Raw genomic sequence first — 18520 nt, 5'->3', positions numbered from 1 at the left:
TAATTATGTCCCCTCAGACAGAACTACTGTGGCTGGGTTTTTCCCTTTATGTGCAATATTGAAGGTACAACAATACTGCAGTTACACCACTGTCAAAGGTTGTTTTTTTTGGCTTGGGCCCTTTGTTATCGTAACATTGTGTGTAAAGCAACGTTCTGTGATGTCTGTAAAAAATGTAGGAAAAGTTCAATGATTGAGTACAAACATTTCTGAGCAACATGCACACCCTGGTAACAAGGGTTTTTGAGTTTCGATGGTTCTTTATTTTTCTTAGTGCAAACAAATCTGAAATAGCGAAAGAATGTCATGCCTGTGGTACTACATTCAACATCGTGAACAACACACCAATAACAACAGTATAATATTTATCCCAAAGGCTTACTTAATAAACACACAATTTTATTTTTCTATGTTGATCTTAAATTTTAGACTAAACGTTCTCAACAAAATTGCTATAGTTTTACTGTGTTTGTCAAAAATGATCACTAAATTTAGAATAATCATGTCGGTGTTTGTAGATCTTAATAAAACTACGCATTGAACGTCTGATTAAATTTGTGCATTTTTAAACAAAACAGTTGTACTATTTGTCATTATTTTTAAGACCACTTTTGTTTTGTTGAAAACAAAACTCTGTGTGTTTTTGTCCTTCACTATAGTCTTACAATACTATACACACTGTGGATACCTAATTGTCAAAGACCAATATTCTCACTTGGTGTAACCCAACATATGCATAAAAAGACACATCTGTGAAAATTTTGACTCCAGTTGGTCATAGAAGTTGCAAGAGAATAATGAAAGAAAAAAAACACAATTTACACACATTAATTTGTGTGCTTTCAGACTTCTTTCTCAAGAACTACGTTTTCAGAGACGAGGGAGCCGTTTCTCACAATGTTTTGTATCTATCAACAGTTGTTTATGCTAACAATTATTTTGAGTAATTACCAAACGTGTGGAAGTGGTGTTTTGTCAAAATAAAGCTTTTGTCACTAAAATATGTGTTTTGATGAGTGGAATATGAATAAACAATTAACTAAGGTTTAAAAAAATTGTTTCCATGTTATTTACAAATTTGAAAAGAAGCCCGACTGAGAGGGCGCTGTTCGTGACGTCAATCGAGGCGCGATGAATCGCATGCAGTGCCAAAACAACATAGTGACGCTTGGCGCAAGCTAAAAACATGCCCTCAAAGTTGAAACAATACTTGATTTTTTTTTCACGTTGGGCAAATGCTCCGTTAGGTTCGTTACGTCTTTCAGGTACCTTCTTCGACTTCCCCACTAGCTGGACAAATTATTGGGGTAGAAAAGAACGTTTCTGTTCATGTCAAAATGTGTAGTGTATTCCGGATTCTCGAAGCACGACGGCTCGAATGAAGTGTTTGCTGCACAGCGCTGGAAAAGACGTCGGACCGGACAACTTGGCAAACTGACACCATCTTTAGTTGTTTTGCTGCATCCAGCAGCAATACACCTGGTCGACATTGCCGGAAAAATGCAAGAAAAAAACTTTTTCAAAACGCACAAACTAACGACTAGGACTTGAATGTACTTGCCCGTACGTGTGTTCGATGTTCGATCGAGGCAAAGTCTTCCTCGATTGACGTCACAAAAGGGGTAGGCGGAGTCACCCCCACACAACTTTATTTAATTTTTTTAAACTTAAAAATCGTTAAAAACAATTACTAAAAAAATTTTTTTTTGTTCAGGAATATATACTCAAATGTTTGAAGAAAAAAAAAATCTATTTCCAGGTGCCTTTAAATTGATAATAAAGAACACTTTCTCAATCGGTCATCGAAGTTGCGAGATAATAATGAAAGAAAAAACACCCATGTCACACGAAGTTGTGTGCGTTCTGATGCTTGATTTCGAGATGTCAAGTTCTAAACTTGAGGTCTCGAAATCAAATTCATGGAAAATTACTTCTTTCTCGAAAACTAAGTCACTTCAGAGAGAGCCGTTTCTCACAATGTTTTATACTATCAACAGCTCCCCATTACTCGTTACCAAGTGAGGTTTTATGCTAATAATTATTTTGAGTAATTACCAATAGTGTCCACTGCCTTGAATTTAGAATTGAATAAAAATGTTTATATTCATCCCTAATTGTACGGACAGTCAGATCCATTCTATTTTCTTAAAAATGTCGAATCAGAAGAAATTTTTAGTTGACATGCCTTCGATTCGTACATTTATCTTTTGCATCCAATGTAAAGTGGACGTGGATCATGAGAAGAGGACAATTTGCACAATAAGCAATCTATTTAACACCACATGCTAGGCTAATGGTCTATTCATTTTCAAACTCTCCGTCGTCTGTGCGAGTACAACAAAAGCAACGCTTAAATGTCTTCCAAGCGCTAACTCGGTAATTTGTCTGATTTCTGGCATCTTCACTTGTCTGGTCCCTGCAAGGCCTTGTTGGCCGGTACACTTCATTTATCTGAGGTCTGTGACATTGATGATGACGAACAGTTGGTGTGGCTGGTGTTGGAACAGTTGGTGTCGGATATGCGTACTTATAAGAAGTATCTACCGTTGACTGATATTTCGGAGCTGCTATTGGCTTTACAAAATTTTGTGATAGACTACCTGTGTTTGGAACAGATTGGGCGGGAGGCATGCGGGCGGGAACGGGTCTAAACTCTTGACTTGGTGGTTGTGCGTGGATAAAATGCGATCGACCTTGTCTGCAAGCCTCGGTGGACTGAACATTGCTCCGAACGGATTTATTTTTGTACAAAATCCAGATCGTCACATCGCAGTTTCGCATTGGTCTGAAATCAAGGAGGTGACTGAATTCTCTAATCGTGTGTGAATGTTGACCAAATGGCAAATTTTGTTTGCCACAAAGGTCAAACACAACTTTTAGTCCAGCGGGTAAAGCGAAATTATTTAAGAAAGATTTGTCCCAGTGTGTATTGTCAATGTACAGTACATACGTGCCCCCTTTCAATGCACGAAGAATAGCTCGAAGGCGGTCACCTCGTCTTTGATCCTGCCGTAAGAATGAAGCCACTGCCGAGAAAGATTTCACGAAAGTCAGCAAGTCGGCATTTCCAACAAAGCGTAGAATGTCATCTTGCAGCGCTGCCGTGTTAACAAGATCACATTTACGGTAGGTTACGTCAAATGTTTCAGGCAGTTGGTCGTAGATTGACCCCCAAGTATGCTTCCAGTTAGGGTACAGATCCAAAACCACACAAGTAAGTGATGGTGGAAATAAAGCTGCGTCCGTAAGGAATCTGGTCAGCCCAACAAGATCCGATCCAGGACCACCACCTATGCTGCAGACATTCAGACTGCTCTTATTTTGCCAATTTTTCGAGATATCGGCTTGGATTTGTTGAAGCGAGTAGTGGACTAGATGACAGTGCTGCATGAAATACACAAACACGTAGGCGCAACGGTTACCTGCATCATTCCAGTCAGATCGGGAGCTAAGCGTGGTTCGATTCAGTGCCGTTTTGTATAACTTTGTAATGTTTCTCAGAGACTGCTTCACGTCGTCAAACTTAGATTCTCGATCTTGGTATTCGACCTGATCTAAAAGAGGGTTCAGTGCACTGGCCAAAACACGCCTGAAGTAGTTAGCGGCTGCTTCGGTCTCGGGTGTGTGGTTTTTCTCCATCTCCATGACTATTCACGCACCTACAAACAGACATTATCTGATGTTTATTACAAATCATTATAATGATGGTGTGAAAACAGGGTTTAGAGTTTACACATTTGTTGTATGCCCACTTTTTAAACGTGTTTAAATGACAAACATGTTTTTCATTTTGACACCTGCTTTACTTGGTTTGTAGGATTCAAAAACACACAACCCTCTAAACATGTTTTGGGTTACAAACATGTGGAGAATAGTGGGTACAAAACTTGTGCTTAGAATTGTGTTGAAAACTAAACACTGTTTTTGTATACATACAGTTTGTGCATTACGCTATGCAACTCATTTTTCTTCTTTTTTCAGCCACATCCAAAACTTCGCAAGCGCCAACAACAGGATCGATGGATAAAACTTTTAAATATTATACAAAATAGCACAATAAAATTATTTAAACAGACAAAACATGACAGAGGTTAAAATGGCGAAAAATTCTAACATCACAAAAATAGTTAAAACATAAGTTACACTCTGGACCCGCCCTCCCGATAGTGAGGTGGATTGAGCTATACCCCCCCAAAAAATGTGAGCCATGTAAAAGAATTCGAGTCACAAAGGTCGTGTCAATTAATGGTTGTGACGCTATTGAGAAAAATGCGCAATACACAATTAATTTATTAATTTTCATGTCTAGCAGACTGGGGTAGATTGTTCACCATCAGTTAATAGCAGAATTTGGTGAATAATAATTATGACTATCAGGCGCAGTGCATAATAGGCCTACAATCTAAATAATGTTTTTCTACCAATGTTTCTGCATAATTAATCCTGAAGACAGTAAATGCCTAATTTATGCAAACCATTCAATGGAGAGAACGCAAACAGAGTAAACAACTTTTTCCGGAAGTCAGAAATTCTAGATATTTTGACACAATCCTGCTGATTTCATGTAGGCCTACTATAGGTTGTCTCCCTTTCTTTTAGAAGCAACCAAACCGAATAAACCTAACAATTTTTCAAAGGCCTACCTGTTAAAATAGTTCAGCAAACAGATGAGCCAAATCCCCCATCCCCCACACTGCGTCTGAAGTTCTCGTAGTATTGATCAACACCAATGACATCGTGATACGCAATACACAAGCCATGAATAGTGGTGACCGTGACCGTGACCTTAATCTAACACTGTGAAACAGTCTTTTCTATTGGCTACGGTTTGATGTCATGTACTTGTGCACCTAGTTACGATTATAAAACCAACCATCAATCATCACGTATATGTATGCATGTAGGGTTGTGAATGTGTGTAATATGTATGTATTATACAGTGTTCGCCTAGGGTTCCATTTTCCCCCTTGAGTGTACAAAACGCCATGGACCCCGTCACAGCATGCAACAATTGTTTTGTTATACCTTTGTATAATTGTTATTCCTCTTCTAGAAGTTCTGTTGTCATCTTCAAACATTATTACAACGGACTATTCATTGTTTAATAAGCAAACGAACAAGAAACAATTCCCTCGATCCCGCGGTTGTTTCGTACACAGCGCTGGAAATCGACCGACGCCGGGACCGATCAAGGTGATGTACACCGCGGTGTACATCACTTTTCATGTTACCCGGCCCATCGAGCCATGTAACATGCGTTTTTGTTGCGCGTCACATGATTGGTTCTCGACCAATCAAACTTCACAGTTTGTTACCGAGGTGTAACAATACAACACGTATCCAGCCAACCAATAAGCTAAAGGTCGTGGTGTTGCATGGATGATGATCTATGAAGGGAAAACCCGTTCACTGAGCAGCTCGAAGAAAATTTTGTCTACACATTTTCTGCTAACCAAAACAATATTTTATAATATTTTATAATAGTCAGTCTCCTGACGATGACTAGAGCAAGCTAGTCGAAACGTTGAGACCAATTCAGAACTGACTCCGCGGCAGTACAGTTATTACGATCCTATAAGCTAAAGTAGTAGTCCAGTCAAATTTCTATACCATCCGCCCTGGTAATAGTTATAAAGCAGGACAGTTCTTTTCAGAACTGAGAAGTCTCCCGAACCTCCGATTATCTACTCCACGGCAGTAGAATAAAGCAAGACAGTTACCTAAGAACAACTCTACCTGGCAAGTAGATACACACATGGTGTTACCGCAAACCAAATATATAGCAGGATACCAGTCAAACTAGTTCGATATGACATGTAGTTTCGGCTGTAACAGTTTTTTTTTGCTAACACGTAAAACGGTATGTCTGCTGCGCCACCCCATGCCCCTCAACTGGCGAAGAAAACATAATTAATTATTTAATTACACCACAACATAAATAAAATTTGACATGTCTAAGTTAACAATAACACCCACAACAACAATAATTATGGAAACGTCATATGGTTTATTCTCAGATCGAAAAAATCTGCTAAGACCTCTAACAATTTATAATAAAACAATGAAATTAAAGAACAGTTGAAAAAGTGATGAGGCCATAAACTGAAGACAAATGATAGTTGTAATTGTATAGTCCTACAAGGATGAAGACGGGAGGAAGGAAGGAAAGACCAGGGCCTAATTTCATAGAGCTTCTTAAGCAGAAAAAATATCACAGGCATGATTTCTCGGTGGGATTTGCACCCACGACCCTTGCAATTCTAGAGCAGTGTCCTACCAACTATAGACAACCGAGATTGTCCGGTAGCTAGAGGCAGTTCGAATCCTATGTTTTGGCAGCGGATACCGCAACGATATATAATAGATGTTAAATTTGCATCGGGGATAAAGAATATTAATTTTGGTTTGTTGTTTTACCCATGAACCGATGTGTGTTAGCACTGTACTCAGTACTTTCCCGAGTCCTGTGAAAAAATATCACAGGCATATTATTTGGGTGGAATTCGAACCCACGACCCTCGATATTGGATAAACGTGCACAGTGACATGAGTTTTCCATATGATGCCCAAACAGTTCATTCCTGTCATGAGTTTTCCATATGATGCCCAAACAGTTCATTCCTGTCAAGTCCGCGTATCTCTATGTGAAATGACCGAGTTCAAAGGTGAATATACACGCCGGTTTGTCTAAGTCTCTCAACCTAGATCTCTAGATCTCTATTTAAATTTTGAGACAAATAGGCCCTGTCTCTTAAATTATTGGCGATTAATTAAGCGTTCCGACTTTTGAGCTAAGCCATCCCTCTAAAATTACCCGCCCCCCCCCCCCCCGAAGTCAAATCTGAAATATAACAGAAAGAATGTTATACCTGTGGTACTATAATTCAACATATGAATTGAACAACACACTAAAAATAACAATACAATATTTATTTCAAAGGCTTACTTAATCAACACACATTTATTTTGTATTGTTCTATATTGATCTTAGATTTATATTTAAACATTCTCAAAATTGTTGCCATAGTTCTACTGACGTGTGTTAAAAAAAAAAGCTCACTAAATTTAGAATAATCATTTATTGTGTTTGTAGATCCTAATGAAACTGTGCATTGAACGTCTAATTAAATTGATGTATTGCTGAAGACACTGGACACTATTGGTAATTGTCAAAGACCAGTCTTCTTACTTGGTATATCTCAACATGTATAAAATAACAAACCTGTGAAAATTTTAGCTCAAATGGTCGTCAAAGTTGCGAGATAATGAAAGAAAAAAACACCTTGTCACGCGAAGTTGTGTGCTTTCAGATGCTTGATTTCGACACCTCAAATTCTAAATCTTAGGTCTCGAAATCAAATTCGCGGAAAATTACTTCTTTCTCGAAAACTACGTCACTTCAGAGGGAGCCGTTTCTCACATTGTTTTGTACTATCAACCTCTCCCCATTACTCGTTACCAAGTAAGGTTTTATGGTGATATTTATTTTGAGTAATTACCAATAGTGTCCACTGCCTTTAAACAATATTTGTCATTATTTTTAAGACCACTTTTGTTTTGTTGAAAACAAACTCTGTGGTTTTTGTTCTTCAACAATATTATACAATATGTCTTACAATATTATACGCAGCGTGGACACCTAACTGTCAAAAAAACAATATTCTCACTTGGTGTATCCAAACATATGCGTAAAGAAACAAATCTGTGAAAATGTTGACTCAATTGGTCATAGAAGTTGCAAGAGAATAATGAAAGAAAAAACACAATTCTTACACACGTTAATGTGTGTGCTTTCAGATGCCTAAAAATGGCTTCAAGCCTGAAGTCTTTTTGAGTGAGAAATTACCTCTTTCTCCGAAACTACGTTTTCTGAGCAAGGGAGTCGTTTCTCACAATGTTCTCAGCGGCTTTTTTATGCTAATAACATTTATTTTAAGTAGTTACCAATAGTGTACGTTGGGTTGAAAAACAAATGTTAAATTGATAATAAAAAAACACTTTTTTAAAAACGTGTTGCCACACATAGATTTCGACTATTAATTTATGTACGATTTAAAATAAAGTCTGCTTATTTAATACATCTAAAAGTCAATATTACAGATATTAATGTTTCGAAATGCACGAGTGTTGCGTAAGAACTATTGTTCAAAATCATCATTGTGTTTCTATATAAGGGGTTACATCTTTAGATATAGGTAAAATATGAATGGCTATCTTCTATCACTTATAAAAAGACATTTGCAATCTCGAAAGAAATTGCTAAAAAATGCAAGTATAATGGCCTATAAAAACATAGTAGGTTTTAAACATTGCAGCGTTAATGAAACGGCCCTCCGTATCTTGCGATGGGGCTGTGCTGATGCGCAAGACCGTATAGAGTAGTCTCGCGGCAGCCATATTATTGCCAGATAATTACAAGAGAGCCGTTTTGCTCTCTCCGCGGCAGGCACTTAAAACTATGTACCCCCCCCCCCCAGAATTACTGTGGCTGGGTTTTTTCCTGATGTGCAATACTGAATGTACAACAATACCGATACAACTAAATTGCAACAAAACAGTATTGAATCATCTTCCAGATTACCAGGAGTCCACGGAAACGACTTCCCTTACCCCATCAGCTTAAACAAAGTTATTAAGAGGCCGTACATACAAATTATAAACAATATAGACCTATTTATATACACGTCTCTTACTAAATTTAAAATTGAACAAAAATACTTATCTTCAGCCCTTAACGACTTATCCAAAAGTCTCTAGAAACACGACAGTTTACCGGATTGTCCACAAGTCTAGTTAGTTAGTTATTCGTTATTTCACCCACAGAGAGAACTCTGGGGCTGGGTTTTACCTAACCCTATTATAGGACTATTCCTCTGTATTACACCGTAGTACAATACGAAAGTGTAAGACCACCAGGGCTATAGGTTTTACCCTGATGTGCAAGTGCAACAAAAAAACATTTTTTGTAAAGGTTGTTTGTTTGCTACCGTTTCGTTCCAATCGTAGCATCGTGTATGCAACGTTTTGTTTGGCCTGTAGGCCTTTACAACGAAAAAAAAGGTATTTGAATACCTTTCACATCAGATGAAACGAGACCGGAGACATGCAAATTGAAAACAACTATGAATTTATGATTCTTACTTAATTCAAAATAGAATAAAATGTTTATCTTCAGCCCTTATTGATAGGGCAGTCAGATCCACTCTATTTTCTTATAAATGTCGAATCAGAAGAAGTTTTTAGTTGATATGCCTTCGATTCGTATCATTTATCTTTTGCATCCAATGTAAAGTGGACGTGGATCATGAGAAGATGACAATTAGCACAATAAGCACGCTATTTAACACCACATGCTAGGCTATTGGTCTATGAATAACTTAATGTTCTCTCCTAATTGCTTAATGTATCTGTGCAACAAAAACAACAACAAACGCAACGCTTAAATAACTTCCAAGCGCTATTTCGGTCATTTATCATGTGCCTGCTGGCATCTTCACTTGTCTGGTCCCTGCAAGGCCTTGTTGGTTGGTACACTTCATTTATCTGAGGTCTGTGATATTGATGAACAGTTGGTGTGGCTGGTGTTGGAACAGTTGGTGTCGGATAGGCATACTTATAAGAAGTATCTAACGTTGGCAGAAATTTTGGAGCTGCTATTGGCTGTACAAAATTTTGTGATAGACTACCTGTATTTTGAACAGATTGGGCGGGAAGCATGCGGGCGGGATCGGGTCTAAACTTTTGACTTAGTGCTTGTGCGTTAATGCAATGCCCTCGACCTTGTCTACAAGCCTCGGTGGACTGAACATTGCTCCGAACGGATTTATTTTTGTACAAAATCCAGATCGTCACATCGCAGGTTCGCATTGGCCTGAAATCAAGGTAGTGACTGAATTCTCTAATCGTGGGTAATTGTTGACCAAATGGCAAAGTTTGCTTGCCACAAAGGTCAAACACAACTTCAAGACCGGCGGGTAAAGCGAAATTGTTTAAGAAAGATTTGTCCCAGTGTGTATTGTCAATGTACAGTACATACGTGCCCCCTTTCAACGCGCGAAGAATAGCTCGAAGGCGGTCACCTCGTCTTTGATCCTGCCGTAAGAATGAAGCCACTGCCGAGAAAGATTTCACGAAAGTCAGCAAGTGGGCCTTTCCAACAAAGCGTAGAATGTCATCTTGCAGCGCTGCCGTGTTTACAAGATCACATTTACGGTAGGTTACGTCAAATGTTTCATGCAGTTGGTCGTAGATTGACCCCCAAGTATGCTTCCAGTTAGGGTACAGATCCAAAACCACACAAGTCAGTGATGACGGAAATAAAGCTGCGTCCGTAAGGAATCTGGTCAGCCCAACAAGATCCGATCCAGGACCACCACCTATGCTGCAGACATTCAGACTGCTCTTATTTTGCCAATTTTTCGAGATATCGGCTTGGATTTGTTGAAGCGAGTAGTGGACTAGATAGCAGTGCTGCATGAAATACACAAACACGTAGGCGCAACGGTTACCTGCATCATTCCAGTCAGATCGGGAGCTAGGCGTGGTTTGATTCAGTGCCGTTTTGTATAACTTTGTGATGTTTCTCAGAGACTGCTTCACGTCGTCTAACTTAGATTCTCGATCTTGGTATTCGACCTGTTCTAAAAGAGGGTTCAGTGCATTGGCCAAAACACGCCTGAAGTAGTTAGCGGCTTCTTCGGTCTCGGGTGTGTGGTTATTCTCGATCTCCATGACTATTCACGCACCTACAAACAGACATTATCTGATGTTTATTACAAATCATTATAATGATGGTGTAAAAACAGGGTTTAGAGTTTAAACACATTTCTTTTATACCCACTTTTTAAACATGTTTAAATGACAAACATGTTTTTCATTTTGACACCTGCTTATACTTGGTTTGTAGGATTCAAAAACACACAAAGCTCTATAAACATGTTTTAGGTTACAAACATGTGGAGAGTAGTGGGTACAAAACTTATGCTTAGAATTGTGTTGAAAATAGATTTTACAATTTTTGCATTATACGTTATGCAACTCTTGTATCTTCTTTTTTCCAGCCACATCCAACAGCGCAGGCGCCAACAACAGGATCGATGGATGTAAACAAAAAAAGAGGAAAAAAACACAATAAAATTATTTAAACAGACAAAACCACTTCCAGGTGACTTTAAAACATAACACCCTGGACCCGCCCTCCCCTGTTAGATAAAACAAGACAAGAGAGACGAACTCTTATGATCATAACATTCGGCCGATAGTGAGGTGGATTGAGCTATACACAAAATAAATGGCAGCCATGTAAAAGAATTCGAGTCGCCTTTCCCGATTAGAATGCCGAATTCAATGAACATTTGGTGGGAAAACTCTCGTCTAATAACAAAAAAAAAAGGACCGAACGAAAATCAGCGAAAAAAAGAGAAAACACACTTGTTAATTATTAATGGTTGTTATGCTATTAAGGAACATACGCATTGTCTCAATACACAACTAAATTATTAATGTTCATGTCTTGCAGACTGGGATAGCATATTAATGTTCAGCATCAATTGCAGAACTAGTGTCAATATTATGACTATCAGGCGCAGTGCATAATAACAGTCACCTAAATGTTTTCCAACATACTTGTGTTTTGTGACAAATCTAAATAATGTTTTTCTACCAACGTTTCCGCATCATTAATCCTGAAGACAGCAAATGCCTTATTTATGCAAACCATTCAATGGAGAGAACGCAAACAGAGTAAACAACTTTTTCCGGAAGTCAGAAATTCTAGATATTTTGACACAATCCTGGCTGATTTCATGTAGGCCTACTATAGGTTGTCTCCCTTTCTTTTAGAAGCAACCAAACCGAATAAACCAAACAATTTTTCAAAGGTCTACCTGTTAAAATAGTTCCGCTGGCAGATGAGCCGAATCCCTCACACGCGTGCACAGAATGATGGCTGTTCCTTTTGCGTCTGAAGTTCTCGTAGTATTGATCAACACCAATGACATTGTGATACGCAATACACAAGCCATGAATAGTGAAATGACTTTCGTTACCGTGCCCTTAACCTAACACTGTGAAACAGCCTTTTCTATTGGTTACGGTTTCTTGCAGTGTACTTGTGCACCTAGTTACGATTAACCAATCATCAATCATCACGTATGTATGCATGTAGGGGTGTGAATGTATGTAACATGTATGTATTAATACAGTGTACAATGCTAAAGGTCGTGGTATTGCATGTATGATGATCTATGAAGGGAAAACCCGTTCACTGAGCTGCTCAAAGGAAATGTTGTTCACACATTTTCTGCTAACCAAAACAGTATTTTATAATAGCGGGATACCAGTCAAAACTAGTTCGATATGATTTATAGTAGCTTGGCTGTATGAGTTTTGTTGGCAAGCGTAATTCCTAACACGTAAAACGGTATAATATCTACTGCGCCACCCCAAACCCGCCACTTGAGAAAACATAATGAACTATTTAGTTACACCACAACATAAATATTATTTGACATGTCTAAGTTAACAATAATACCACAACAGCAATAATATGGACACGTCATATGGTTTATTCTCAGATCGAAAAAATGTGCCAAGACCTCTAACAAAATTTATAACCAAACAATGACGTTAATGAACAGTTGATAAAGTGATGAGGCCAAAAATTGAAGACAAATGATAGCTGTAATTGTATAGTCCTACACGGATGAAGACGGGAGGAAGAACGGACAGACCAGGACCCAATTTCATAGAGCTGCCTAAGCAGGAAAAGTTGCTAATCGCAACAAAATTTTGCTTACCAGAATAAGGTTACCAGCCAAACTACAATGCCAGGTGTACAATTTGTGTCTGATCCTGCTCATTTCTGCTTAGCAGAAACACTTTAAGCAGAGTTTCCTGCTTAAGCAGTTTTATAAAATAGGGCCTTGGTCTAAATAAAGGTTGGAGAGTCGTGGTCAAGTGACCTAAGGCAGTCGAATCAAGTTTTGTATAAATGTACATGGGTTTGAATCCTAGCCTATTTGTGACACTTGTGTCACATAATTGCTTCTCTCCGTCCAGGAGTACAAATGGGTACCAACGAGAGTTGGTGACTTACCCTGGCTCGCATGATGTAAGGGGAATACTTCCAGTCGTTTTTATGCCATGGAGTGTAAATACAGGCCTGTGCCCTTTGCTCGAGACGAAGTTAAAGCAGCAGCATTCTTATAAACAAGAGAGATGTATAACAAAATTTCCCTGCACTTTAAATGCCGAACCACTTTGTGTTGATAATTTGTGTTACTTGCTCTCCCCTTTTTGTCTCCCACTCCCTTTTTTTGGGGGGGGGGATGTTTTGATTTTTTGTCTGCTTAATTTAATTTATTTCAGCGTAAGTTTTCAGCGTAAGTTTAAACACATGGCTGATTTATAGTTTAAGCTATAAACAAATACTTTGAGAAATACAAGTCCTTAAAAGTAAAACAAGTTGTTTTATATATAAGATCATATTATATAATTCATGTGTCCTTTATAGAACTCTTGCAAAACCCTCTTAAATGGGATAATTCATACTATTAGCGTATAATTTTAAATGCATGTTTTAAAAGCAAATAAATGACAATCAAAATGTTGATAAGCATACCTCAACGATTTAAAATAATTGAGAAATAGGCCCCCTATATGTTTTTTAAAAAGCAATTCACGTGTTGGATGGTGATTTAGGTTCAAACAATCTATGTTTCAGGCGGAAAATGTAAGCATGTACAATGTACATCCATATTTATCGGAACTGCCTAGACACATAAGACAAAAAAACCAAAAAACCAATACCAGCCACAAGCAGGATAGCCTGTCCCGTTGTAGGCCGGTTTAAAGGCTGGTCCGGAGGGTCATCTGCCTGCAGAGCAGCCCTCCGGACTTTCGGTCTGGGATTGGCTCGATGCGATTCCATCCTCACACGAGGTGGTGGTGATCTAAGCGATGGAGTAAAATAAGTTGATAGACGATCAGAAGCATCAGAAGAGTCTGGGTCAAACAGTTTCTTCATTATTGCACAGGACCTGTCCGGACAGCACCTTGTGGCTGAATAGTTTTTGCGAAAAACTTTGATTATTACGTTACAGGAGCGCATGGGTTTGTAATCTAAGAGGCTACAGTAGTATGGTATGAGACCGTAGTATCCGCCATGAGGAGAGCTTGCTTTGCCGCTAAAGTCAGCTACCAAATCAAAAGCACCGGAGGAGGATGCGAACACCTCGAAGTCATCATCTTCGTATTCATTGTCAATAAACAACACCAAACAACCATGCTTCAGCTCATCGAGAATAGAACGCAGTAGTTCTCTTTGATATGGGGCGGTTCGGAAGAACGCTGATACAGCAGAGTAAGATTTCACAAGGGTCAGCAGATCTACATCTCTGATGAAACTGATGACATCACTTGGAAGTCTCGTGTCTCTGACGAGGTCACATCTCTTGTAGGTCACCTGGAAATCATCTGGTAGATTTTGGTAAATATCATCCCAAGTGAGTTTCCAGTTGGGAAATAAATCCAGAACAAGGCATTCGAGAAGCGATGAAGGGAACCTGTTTGCATCTCGAAGGAATTTAGTGACACCCACTAAGTCTGAACCTGGCCCACCACCAATACTACAAACTTTCATCGTGCTCTTATTTTGCCAACTTATTGGCTGGACTTGTTGTAGGGAGACGTACACGAGATAGCAATGATGCGTGAAGTAGAGGAAGAAATAAGCGCATCGGTTAGCAGCATCATTCCAGTTTGACCTTTCTGATTTACTAGGTCGACATAGCCCCATCCTGTATAGTAAAGATATGCTTCTTAATGAAGTTTTGACCGAATCAAGTCTCAATGAGGGTGCTGGATCAGGGACCTGCTCGAGAAGATCGTCAAAAACCTTCCTCAATAACTCACGGAAACAGACTGCAGCCTGCATTGCCTGGTAAGAGGTAGCCATGATGAAGAGTCTGTGTAATTGTCTCCAGTCGCTCTTTCCGAAACTCTGCAAGAGAGTACAATTTGGCCAAGTTGAGAAACAAAATACCAGTTGATCGTCCCCTCCCTAATCCTTTTTTGAGGCCGCACCCTTTTTTTTTCGACAATTTTTTCTTCTTCAAAAAGACACATATTACGTTTTTTTTCTCAATAAACAAGAACTTGTAACTGCATTAAAGACACTGGACACTATTGATAATTGTCAAAGACTATAGTCTTCTCACTTAGTGTATCTTAACGTATGCATAAATTAACAAACCTGTTAAAGTTTGAGCTCAATCGACTTTCGAAGTTGCGAAATATTAATGAAAGAAAAAAACACCATTGTCGCACTATGGTCACAGTACACGAATGCTTTCATATGCTTGATTTCGAGACTTCAAATTCTAAATCTGAGGTCTCGAAATCAAATTCGTGGAAAATTACTTCTTTCTCGAAAACAATACGTCACTTCAGAGGGAGCCGTTTCTCACAATGTTTTATACTGTCAACCTCTCCCCATTACTCGTAATCAAGAAAGGTTTTATGATAATAATTATTTTGAGTAATTAACAATAGTGTCCACTGCCTTTAAGTAAGTGGTGACGTTCACCAATGCACTGAACGGCATTGTTGTAATCATTTGAGTAACAGTTATTTTGACCAGTGCACAGTAGGCCTATATATACACTATTTATCAGAACTATAGTATTCTTTAACACCTTTCCATAAATTTACCATAAAATATATCATACATTGTCAAGTCAAATTATTTTGATAAACTATACGATCAAGTGTTTTTGGAATTATTGTTCAAACCCTGACCCGGCTGATCCTGACTGTCTCTCGAAGTCACAATCATATCTAGACCTATAACTTACCCTTTGAATGTTCCTTATATGCAGGATGGTTTGGTTTTTAAACCGACGGCCTCAACACTCGATCTATACATGTAGATGTACCGGAAGACAAAACAAATTCATACTGCTATATTTCTCATGAAGGCGTGTGTGACTGCGGGGAAACCATTATTATAGCCTTGGTTCACAGGTCTAATACTATGGTGGCCCTGAAGGGACACAGCCAGTCGTGAATATTTTCGCGACGTCGTATATTTATTCAAGTCGCAAAAATATTCACGACTTGCTGTGTCCCGTCAGGGCCACCATATAATACTGTGGTTATTTCCAGCCACTCAGAATTTCAACCGCAGATTTGCTATCACGCGCTCTATAAGTCTCCGGAGGGATCGGCTATCAGGACGACTAAAAACCACCATCAACGACTTGGAACCAAGTCTAGGAAAACCAACATATCATTATCAACCCCGCCAACCCCTCGACCTCATCGGGTATACGGAAGCCGAAAATTGCCAAAATCGATTGCCCCCCCCCCCCCCCCCCAAGAATTTGCCGTAAACATTTTAAAGTAGTTATATACTATGTGTAATGTGTATACAAGATAGACAACCTCTTGCATATTGTGAAAAGACAAAACAATCATAAACCAACCCCTTCAGTTAAAGACACTGGACACCTTTGGTAATTATCAAAGACCTAACCTGTGAAAATTTGAGCTCAATTAATCGTCGAAGTTGCGAGATAACTATGAAAGAAAAAACACCCCTGTCACAGGAAGTTGCTTTTAGATGCTTGATTTCGAGACCTCAAAGTCTAATAATGAGGTCTCAAAATCAAATTCGTGGACAATTATTTCTCTCTCGAAAACTACATCACTTCAATGGGAGCCGCTTCTCACAATGTGTTTATCAACAGCTCTCCATTACTCGTTACCAAGTAAGGTGCTGTGCTAAAAATTATTTTTTAGTAATTACTACTAGTGTTCACTGCCTTTAAAACACCCCCAAATGTGTACGTATACATAATTTCATCTTTAAATGTCGCATTATTGTCCTAATGGTATGATCTGTATTGGCAACTGGGAAAGGGATCTTTGAACAGGTTAGAGTTGAAATTACACATTAACGAATCTCAATCATGGCATTCTAATAATAAATAAAACATTCTATTAAATATTAATGAATACATACGCTAGATTTGGAGGCTTAAGTGTTCATTCATATCATTATTTTATCAATCTATTTTGTCTTGTCAAATGTTTTTTATCAAGCAACATTTTGTATGATTTAAAAATAAAAAAGTTGTTTAAGGCCGAAGTTCTAGTTTTGCAATAGAGTACGATCTACACAAAATTTCATAGTAGACAGAGCAAACTATGTTGGTAATCGATGCTATGATCTTACAGATTAAATTAAAAAGAAATATATATATATAATATGGATTTTTCCCCCTTGTGCTGACACATAAACCCACACCTTTAATTGGCTTTCCTGTTGGTGCATTGTTTGAGAATAAAGAAACGAATAACACATGTGACAAGTCCGACAATGAATTATCCATTGACTAATATGAAGTTCAAACAACAGGAAGCTATTGCACATTTCTCATCGAATTTAGGGTATTCCCCTGTAAGGGATCGTTGCGTTAACTGTAAACAGGGTACGGAGTTCTGCAAAGGTCGCGATGTAGAGGCATACGGTTGTATTAAAGGCACTGGACACTAATTATTTAACACTATTTATTTATTACAAAATATTTGTTAGCATAAAACCTTACTTTATTATGGGCAATGGAGAGATGTTGATAGTATAAAACAATGTGAGAAAACGGCCCCTCTGAAGTAATTTAGAAAGAGGTAATTTCTCACTGAATTTTAAAATACTTCAGTTCTGAAGCCTTTGTTTGCATCTGAATGCGCACTATCTTTGTGTAACACGGGTATTTTTCTTAAATTATTCTTATGCAACTTTGATGACCAACTGAGTCCGATGTTTTTACAGATTTGTTATTTTTTGTCCATAAAATGTTGGGATACACCAAGTGAGAATAGTGCATGGTCTTTGACAATACCAAAGGCGACCATGTGCCGTTAAACTCTGAATGAGAACACTCAACACAGGCTCACACGAACATAAAGCCTTGCTCTATGCATAGACGTATGTTGTTGAAACTGTGAGTTAAAGGAAGTGGACACTATTGGTAATTACTCAAAATAATTTTTAGCACAAAACCTTTCTTGGTAACGAGTAATGGGTAGAGGTTGATATGTATATAACAATCTGAGAAACGGCTCCCTCTGAAGTAACAAGAAGTTTTCGAGAAAGAAGTAATTTTCCACGAATTTGAATTCGAGACCTCAGATTTAGAATTTGAGGTCTCGAAATCAAGCATCTGAAAGCACACAACTTCGTGTGACAAGGGTGTTTTTTCTTTCATTATTATCTCGCAACTTTGACGACCGATCGAGCTCAAATTTTCACAGGTTTGATATTTTATGAATACTATGTTGAGAACACTGGTCTTTGACAATTACCAAAACATTACAATAGGCCTACCATGAAATTTATAGTGGTGCCGGCTATTGTTTTGTGGCATAACGATCATCATGAGAGAAATGATGCACAGTATGTGTGAAACATTATGTTAAAGGAACACGTTGCCTTGGATCGGTCGAGTTGGTCTTTGAA

The 18520-nt window shown here is 38.4% G+C and overlaps 4 protein-coding genes across 4 annotated transcripts in view; 1 reads left to right on the top strand and 3 right to left on the bottom strand.

Annotated features, from left to right (window-relative positions):
* Nucleotides 1-18520, top strand: part of LOC139935739 (uncharacterized) — a 35837-nt gene that overhangs the window by 5571 nt on the left and 11746 nt on the right. The window lies entirely within an intron of this gene.
* LOC139936556 (uncharacterized) lies at nucleotides 270-12041 on the bottom strand. The gene is made up of 3 exons (XM_071931384.1): nucleotides 11886-12041; nucleotides 7573-10745; nucleotides 270-631 (listed from the first exon to the last, which is right to left on the bottom strand). The coding sequence occupies exon 2, from the start codon at nucleotides 10729-10731 to the stop codon at nucleotides 9391-9393; it is 1341 nt and encodes a 446-aa protein (XP_071787485.1). The 5' UTR covers nucleotides 10732-10745; nucleotides 11886-12041; the 3' UTR covers nucleotides 270-631; nucleotides 7573-9390.
* On the bottom strand, nucleotides 624-4819 carry LOC139936555 (uncharacterized). The gene is made up of 2 exons (XM_071931383.1): nucleotides 4644-4819; nucleotides 624-3659 (listed from the first exon to the last, which is right to left on the bottom strand). The coding sequence occupies exon 2, from the start codon at nucleotides 3643-3645 to the stop codon at nucleotides 2299-2301; it is 1347 nt and encodes a 448-aa protein (XP_071787484.1). The 5' UTR covers nucleotides 3646-3659; nucleotides 4644-4819; the 3' UTR covers nucleotides 624-2298.
* LOC139936166 (uncharacterized) lies at nucleotides 12358-16010 on the bottom strand. Its single transcript, XM_071930922.1, has 2 exons — nucleotides 15855-16010; nucleotides 12358-15001 (listed from the first exon to the last, which is right to left on the bottom strand). The coding sequence occupies exon 2, from the start codon at nucleotides 14954-14956 to the stop codon at nucleotides 13760-13762; it is 1197 nt and encodes a 398-aa protein (XP_071787023.1). The 5' UTR covers nucleotides 14957-15001; nucleotides 15855-16010; the 3' UTR covers nucleotides 12358-13759.

The sequence above is a fragment of the Asterias amurensis genome, chromosome 4 (assembly GCF_032118995.1).
Source record: "Asterias amurensis chromosome 4, ASM3211899v1".
Lineage (NCBI taxonomy): Eukaryota > Metazoa > Echinodermata > Asteroidea > Forcipulatida > Asteriidae > Asterias > Asterias amurensis.
The sequence above is the reverse complement of the archived record's forward strand: the minus strand, read 5'-3'. Positions and strand labels throughout refer to the sequence as shown.